Source organism: Pinus tabuliformis, chromosome 1_2 (assembly GCF_031772625.1).
Source record: "Pinus tabuliformis cultivar Carrire ecotype Pingquan chromosome 1_2, CPIR1, whole genome shotgun sequence".
Lineage (NCBI taxonomy): Eukaryota > Viridiplantae > Streptophyta > Pinopsida > Pinales > Pinaceae > Pinus > Pinus tabuliformis.
The window spans coordinates 585,334,769-585,342,618 of record NC_142298.1 but is presented as its reverse complement, the minus strand read 5'-3'; the positions used below and the strand labels follow the sequence as shown (position 1 = coordinate 585,342,618).

The 7,850-nt window shown below is 45.3% G+C and overlaps 2 protein-coding genes across 2 annotated transcripts; both read right to left on the bottom strand.

Moving 5' to 3' along the window:
* Window positions 1-793: 793 nt before the first annotated feature.
* On the bottom strand, window positions 794-6,020 carry LOC149207011 (uncharacterized). Its single transcript, XM_089397889.1, has 2 exons — window positions 2,002-6,020; window positions 794-1,775 (listed from the first exon to the last, which is right to left on the bottom strand). Exons 1-2 carry the CDS (start codon window positions 6,018-6,020, stop codon window positions 794-796), a joined length of 5,001 nt encoding a protein of 1,666 aa, XP_089254015.1.
* A 114-nt stretch (window positions 6,021-6,134) lies between these two features.
* Window positions 6,135-7,424, bottom strand: LOC149207010 (uncharacterized). The gene is made up of 2 exons (XM_089397888.1): window positions 6,735-7,424; window positions 6,135-6,161 (listed from the first exon to the last, which is right to left on the bottom strand). The coding sequence occupies exons 1-2, from the start codon at window positions 7,422-7,424 to the stop codon at window positions 6,135-6,137; spliced, it is 717 nt and encodes a 238-aa protein (XP_089254014.1).
* Window positions 7,425-7,850: the final 426 nt, after the last annotated feature.

Below are 7,850 nucleotides of genomic sequence, written 5' to 3'. Positions count from 1 at the left end.
TTACCCGATAAATATTTAGAGAAAGAGTCTTCCTTCAAATCTTATCAAGCTATGGATTAGCTACAACTCTAGAAACTTCAAATAATCATTTTCCATTGCATGATGTCTGAACCAATTTAATTATGATCAATACAAATGAAGGAATATTTTGACAAGCACCCTTTCTTGGGTATTTTCAAAGTAGTACAACATCTGGTATTACTATTATAAAGACTTTAGATCTTTGTTTCTTCAATAAATACTCAAAGAATATCCTTCCTGGAATACTATTTGCATGCTACTATGTCTTGATATGTGATAAATAGTAACCTTGCAACATTTTCGTACCATATATACATGTTGGGTCATCAAATTTTTCATCTGCTAATGTATATCGTATAGATCGTCGAAACCATTAAAATGTGCCATGTGGCTCCATGCTTCTATATACATGACAAGGTTGTTTTCAAGGAATGCCTCATCTACTTATTTACTGATAATAAAAGCCTCATGGTCCTGTATGGCTATTGAATTTCATATGAACAATCTTTCAAGCTTGTACAAATAGGCTTTAATGAGATCCTTTTTCTAGATCTTTTTTTTTTTAACGAAGTCGGGTACTTATCTATTATAAAAGCCTGAGTTACATAGATCTATTACATTGCAGAAGAGAAATTTTTGATCTGAGGAGCAAAAGCGGGTTCGCAGACCCATATTCCTCAATACTTCTCTTGTTTAATCTGAAAGCAAAATGAAGACGGCTGTACTGCCTTACAAAGGAACCTCCTAACCAGCTAAATTTACATTGCATCTGTTAAGGGAAGTGTTGGGTGACAGAATCCTCCTGGTTCCTTGCGCTTGCCTTGGTTGAAGCTTCAGCCTGGTAACTCTGGGTAAGGGAGCGGATGTGATCCATGGCCGCCTCCAGGTGGCTGCAACGCTCTTTCAACCCTTCGATCTCATTCTTCCTTTTGTCCAGCTTTTTGCGCTTTGAGTTCCTATCTGAATGGTAATCATCTTGCAGCTCTTTAAGCTGCTTGGTTAGCCGATTGATCATAAATGTATGGGCCTTGCACATGGTGCAGTCCCTGTTGTTGAAGATGTTGTCCAGTGGATTGGCTGGTTGAGCTTGGTCAGCTGGTTGGTTCTGTTGTTCGGCCATATTAGCAAACAGAGGACTGGGATTCGAAGGAGGAGAAGTTCCAAGATGAGCGAGGAGCTGGAGAGTAAAGAGAGGGGGCGTGGTGTCACAGTGATGCTGTCTCAGGCGAGGGGAGAGCGAAGGGATCAGAGTGTTGAGGGTAGGCTGTGGAAGAATATCCAGAGCTTTCCTGCCAACCAGAAGCAAAGATATCAGAGGATATAAAACAAGCAAACTTAAAACAGCAGTTACCAGGAGCGCTCTGCTGATCTTTGCGTCCCGATGAGTGATGATGCCTTCAGCGAGGTGTCTTCTGCTTATGAAAATGCTGTGGAGGTGCAGAGCGTTGCCCAGAACTGTGACCACTGTTACCCGGAGCTTGTTGTTAATCTTTGAATCCCGTTGAGTAGTGCTGCCTTCAGCAAGGTGTTTTCGACTTGAAAGAATGTAAAGGAGTTGCAGATCATTGCCCGAAGCTGTGCGAATACAAGAACCCTGTGTTCGATTTATAATACCATGAGAGGTCCTCCCGATCTCGAGTAGAGTCTGAGCAGATCTAATCTCGGGAGAGGGAAGATCTATAGATTTGATATGGTTGCTGTTGAGGGGCGTGCTGAGAAGATGGGCGCAGCCCCCGTTTCTGAGAATGTCTGCGCTGGTCAGATGGAGGATCCCGATGAGATAAAACACAATGATGGTAGACAGATCATGAGGGAGATTGGATTTTTGATGGAACTTGGTAGTGCAGTAGGGGGAGGGCTGGGTGAGAAGGGGTTTGTACCTGCTTTGACTGAAATTCTTGGGAGGGGCAGCGGGAGAGGCCCGCTTATGGGATGTCTTTCTCGTAAACCATATCATTTTCCTTGACTTGACCCGCTTGCCTTTCGGTAGCCTTGTTTGCCTGAGCATCTGCTTCCACATTGTTTGTTCGTAGGATGTGTTTAAAGGTGGCTCCTCCAATAGTTTTGATGTTGTCCATTATCCTTCCTTTGATGTTGTTTAAGGCTGCTTGATTGAACTCTTTCCCTGTGATCATTGATGCTATGATGATGGCAGAATCGCCAACGATCAGTAGGTTTCTTATGCCCAGGTTCCTGGCGATGGATGTCCCCAGAAGGAGGCTGTATGCCTCTGCCTTATTGTTTGTCATGATGCCCAGACCCCATTCATACGTGACTAAGTTTCTTCCTTGCTCATCTTTGATAACTCCACCTGCTCCCGCTTGACCTGGGTTGTTCTTTGATGCACCATCAAAGAAGAGGGTTGGTCTATTTTGCTTCTGAATCCAATTTTTAACTTCTTCCTTCGTCCCTCTCAATTTCCATTCCATATGCCTGCTTCCTTTGTTTGCTAATTTTTGAGTGCTTCTGTCGCAGTTGAATTTGTTAGACCACTCTTTTATTTTTGCATCTGTCGGTTCCAATTCCTCCTGGGCTATACCGTTTGCCTCTAGGGACTCAGAGATGAGGGCCATCGTTTTGGCTAGAACACTGGAGGTACTAGGCTTTTTGTTCTTGAAAATGCATTTATTCCTGGCAATCCAAATCTGCCAGCAGAGGTTTGCTGGGATGTTGTTCCAAATCCTTTTGGCTAGGCCCTTGCACTTACCAGATTGAGGGAAGTTGTTTCCCCATTGTTTCTGGAAGAGAGTGATCTGGTTGGGAAGGTCCCTGATGATAAGAGGGCTGGTGATGAGTTTCCAGCACACTCTTGCGAAGGGGCAGTCCATGAAGAGATGGTTACTGCTTTCCTCTTCCTTCCTGCACATACAGCAAATTGAAGGGCCTTGGATGCCCTTCTTCCTGAGGTTTTCAGCAGTCAGGATTTTGCCATGTAGAAGAGTCCAGTTGAAACACTTAACCTTTGGCAGACATTCGGTTTTCCAAGTTGCTTTGTGGAGTGGCCAATTGTTTAGTGCTGAGGCATTTTGCAAAACTTTATATCCCTCTTTTACTGTATATCTACCTCCATTAGGGTCCCAAACGAATTTGTCTTCCACCGTTCGATTTGTTGGGGCTGAGCCTGTCAGCGAAGTCTTGAGCTCGGCCCAGAGGTTCTTGAGGATCTCAGGGAGGGGGAGTGGTCTCCAACCTATCCAGCAGTTCTGATCCCAGAGAGAGATATCGTACAAGGTTTTGAGCTTTGCCTCGTCCATCCACCTTTGAAGGGGCTTATATTTGATGAGCGTTGCCCTTGCCTCCATGCCCATTATCCTGTCCTCCCATATATTAATATCTTTGCCATTACCCGGGGCTCTTGAAATGTAAGATTTGAAGTGAGGAAGAGTCTTTTTAATCAGCTTCCATACGGGAGTACACGGTCTTTTGATGATGTTTTCTGATAGGATGTTGCTATTGACCCCATTTAAGTACTTCCTCTTGATGACCTCTGTCCACCAGGTCCCTCTCTCATTGAGAATTCTCCAAACCAGTTTGTAGCCCATTGCCATATTTGCTAGCTTTGGAATTCTGATGCCAAGTCCTCCTTTTTCTGGGGGGAGAATGACTTTGTCCCACTTAACAAGGCTGAACTTTTTTGTGTCCTGCTTTCCTCCTTTCCATAGGAAACCTCTGATAATCAGCTCCATGTGTTTGTGAATGCCTGCCGGGGCAAGAGTAGTAGCAAATTGATAGATTGGGAGGGCTGAGAGAATGGCCTTTATGAGGATGATTCTGCCTGCCAGGTTTAGCCAGTATACTCCCCAGCTCTGAAGTTTCCCTCTCAATTTCTCAATTAAATTTGTCCAGATCTCGGCTTTGATTGATTCTTTAGCCAGAGGTAATCCTAGATAAGTGAAGTGAGACCAGTTCCCTTGGGCAGGGATTTCCATGATTATGGAAATTCTCTGGGTGATATTTCTTGGGACATTCCAAGTGTAGATCATACACTTGTTGTTGTTTAGTTTGCCGCCAGAGGCTTGGAGGAAGAGATCCAAAGCTTTCTTGAACCTTCGGGCCATTATGCTGGAAGCACCCCCTATTAGGAGAGTGTCATCTGCGAAAAGGGAGTGATTAATTCCCTTAGATCCTCGGACTATCTCCACCCCTGTTATTTCTTTGACTTTTCGCTTGTTTTCCAAATGTAAGCTGAGGGTTTCAGCCATAATAATGTAGAGAAAGGGTGACAATGGGCACCCCTGCCTTAGGCCTCTGGAACTCTTGAAGGCGTTGCATGGCCTTCCGTTGATGAGGGGTGCTGTCCAGTTGTGGGAAATGCATTCCATGATCCTGCTAGTAAAGTGCTCTGAGATGCCAAATTTCATAAGGACTGCCTGGAGGAATGCATGGTTAACCCGATCAAAGGCGTTTGCCATATACAATTTGATGATCATGCCCTTCTCCTTCCTGGATATGCTGCTGTGTATTGCCTCCTGAATGAGGATGACATTATCCGTTATATGTCTCCCAGGGACAAAGCCACCCTGGTTTTCGGAAATGAGGGAGGGGAGGACCTTTTTGAGCCTGTTCGCCAGGATCTTAGTGATAATTTTGTACGAGACGTTACACAGGGAAATAGGGCGGAATCTGTCAAAGGATTGGGGGCTAGGATCTTTGGGGATAAGGGCTAGATGAGAGGACTTAATACTGCTACCCAACTTACATTTTGCAAAGAAATTTTTTGCCATTCTGACATAATCCTTCTTGATAGTTTCCCAATGGGTTCTATAAAAGGCCACTGTAAAGCCATCAGGGCCAGGGGCCTTTTCTAATGGCATGCTGTAGATGGACTTTTCAATCTCCTCCGTTGTGATTTCCTTATCTAGATCTTTGTTTTGGGCCTCTGTGATTTTTCTCTCAATTATGTTTAGGAATTCCGGTTTTTCCATGTAATGAGGGTCAGCAGTTAGAAGAGTTTGGAAATGCCGGGACGCTGCCTCCTTAATCTCACCTTGCTCTGTTAAAACTCTGCCCTCAACTGATATTTTCCCAATGTTGTTCCCTGCTCTCCTCATTTTGATGCTATTATGAAAAAAGGATGTGTTTTTATCACCTGATTTGAGCCAGAGGCACCTCGATTTTTGCCTTTGCTCTTCTTCTTCCACTCGATTCTGCTTGTACAGCTCCATGTACAGGTCATTTTCTTTCCTTATGTCATCTTCTGTGTCTTGGCTTTTCTCTTTTTCTTGATTCCACTCCGCTAATTTCCTTTGGAGATCGATTTTCCTTTTCTCTGCCTCTGTTGCATAGTTCCTCGCCCATTGTTTGATGGCTATCCGGAGGAGTTTTATCTTTGTTTCCCATACATAGTGCGGGGATCCTTTGATTTCAGTTGCCCAGGTGTCCCTTACCAAGTTCCTGAAGACCTCGCTGCTGTCCCACGCTCTGTTGTATTTGAAGGGTAACGGTCCCAGGTTTTCCCTTTTAATCAGATTCAGAGCTACAGGTTTATGGTCTGAGATAAAACCTTGTATTATTGAGCTTTGGATCCTTGCGAAGTTGACCACGATTCTTTGCTGGACTAGTATGCGATCCAGCCTCTCTTTGATGTTGTTTTTACCGGTTCTTTTGTTTGACCAAGTGAATCGCCCGTTCTGAGGTGGTATGTCAACAAGACTGTGCTCTTGAATGATTTTTTCTAAAGCATCCCTTGAGGGGTCTGCGAAGAAATTTCCTCCCATTTTTTCCTCCGCATTCCTTATTAAATTCAAGTCTCCTCCTAGGAAGATGTTTCTGCCCTGAGCATTCATTAAATCAGCTGTAATTGACTCCCAACAAGCGGCTTTTTCTCTGAAGTGGGGTGGGGCATAAACATTGTATATGGTGTATTCCTCAGTCCTGGAGATGTTTTGCACATCTGTTCTTAGCCACCACCTATTCTGCCTGCTGTCCTTGAGATTCCATTTGTTTTTGTCCCATATTGTTCCTATTCCTCCTGAGGCCCCTGATGCGCTCAGTGCCATTCCTTCGTAGCTTCTGCTTCTTTTCATACTGCTCTGGAATTCTTGTTCAGTTATTTTGGTCTCCTGAAGTAGTAGAAGTCTGGGTGTTCTAGTTTGAGAAGGTCGCGGAGTGCATTAGTTTTTAGGGAGGAGCCCATCCCCCTACAGTTCCAAGAGACCAGATTCATCATTTACTATATTTGTTGTGTGTTCCTCCTTTCTCCTTCATCTTCTCCCCGCTTCCTTTGGCCTTGTCTAAGTATGTATCCATTGGCTGTTGGGTCCCTGTTGCCATTTCTTTTGCTGCATTCTCATCCCTGATCTCTTTATTTGATTTCCTTCCAACTTTCCTGGGAGGATCAGTGGATGTGATGATTTCCTTCGTCTTGTTCCTTGTTAGGATTCTTTCAACTGTTGGTGGAGGGGAGGACTGAGGGGGAGAGGGAGGGGCTGTTTTGGGGCCTCTCGGAGAGGGGGGGGGGATGGAGGGTCTTCTATTGAAAGAGATTCGAAAGGGTTAGAGGAAGGGGGGGGGGAAGGACCAGATCCGGAGGGGTGAGAGGGAGGGATAGGGGTTTCAGATGAGGGCTTTGAGGAGGTTCCGGGGGGGGGGGGGTTTGTTTTCTTCTTCTTGACTTTTTCCCATACTTCTTCGGGGGTTTCATCATTGTTCTCAGAGTTTATAGGTTTGTTCTTACTACATCTATTAGCAAAATGCCCATATTCATGACATACCTTACACTTGAACGGCAGTTGTTCATAGTCCACTTGCTCAATGTGCGTCCACTGGTCGACCTTGAGCTTGATCGCTTCTGGTAGTCCTTTTCCCAAATCCACTTCTACACATATCCGGGCACATGCGTGCATGTTTTCTCTTGGCTCCGATCTGTCGATGTATTTCCCTACTGCGTTACCTATAGCTTTCACCGATTCGTCTCCCCAGCAATGGAGAGGCAGATGGGGAAGACGAACCCAGACCGGTATAGCGCTGGGGACGTCCATCTCGGGGTCAAAGTCGGGAGTCCATCTGTTGAGGTAGAGTCCTCTGGTGTCCATGAAGTATGGGTCGTTCCTGAATATGAGATTGCGATCTTCCACCGTTTCGAAAAGGAAGGTGAAGAAACCCCTCCCGCAGAATCTTATTGCGATCTTCCCTTGGACCATTGTGTTCCAGTTCCTTTCTACCCAGCGTTGGACTATGCGAGGAGAGGGCCATAATCCCGTGAACTGACCTACCAAGCCCCTATCTGCCAGGGCGACGGCTGCTCTCCTCGGAAGGGCAGGAGGGAGCGAAACTTCTGGGATTTCATCAAGCTTCTTAATAAACTTTGAGGCTGTAGGGCGAACTTTCTCATTGGTATTCTCTTGGATGAGGGAGGCAAAAGACTTCTCCAGATCCTCCTGATCATGGGATGGGGGATCCATTGCAGGGAAGGTCAGAAGCGCAGGGGGCGCTCCCGCTGAAAGCAGAGAGAGGGAAGGGCCGTCGGCCCCCAAAGGAAACGGGCAGAAGGCCCCAGGGTGACAGGGAGGGCAAGCAGAGAAGGAGATCAGCCCAGCAGCAACACTGCTAGGCGCAGGCGCTCAGAGGGTCAGGCTACGCAGCAACAGAGGCCGCGGGGAGCAGAGCGCGAATCCTCAATGATGAATATTAAGTTGTAATTATTGTTGATATCCTTTTTCTAGATCTTTAGTCCTAAAAAAATATTACATATTCCTTAATCATATCAGACCCATGTGATATAGTTTTTAATGAGATTCCTTGAATCAAATTTGATGATTATAATAATCTCACAAGAGCTTCTACAAGATAACAATGTGACTTCTTGCCTTGATTTTTCGATAAGGTTC

What these genes read in the sequence shown, in the direction of transcription:
- LOC149207010 (XM_089397888.1), bottom strand. Translation starts at nt 7,424, where the DNA reads ATGGATCCCCCATCCCATGATCAGGAGGATCTGGAGAAGTCTTTTGCC. An exon ending in AACTGCCGTTCAAGTGTAAG is followed by an intron (nt 6,162 to 6,734) that starts GTATGTCATGAA and finishes TTGGAACTGTAG; the next exon opens with GGGGATGGGCTCCTCCCTAA.
- LOC149207011 (XM_089397889.1), bottom strand. Translation starts at nt 6,020, where the DNA reads ATGGCACTGAGCGCATCAGGGGCCTCAGGAGGAATAGGAACAATATGG. An exon ending in GCAAACAAGGCTACCGAAAG is followed by an intron (nt 1,776 to 2,001) that starts GCAAGCGGGTCA and finishes CCATCTGACCAG; the next exon opens with CGCAGACATTCTCAGAAACG.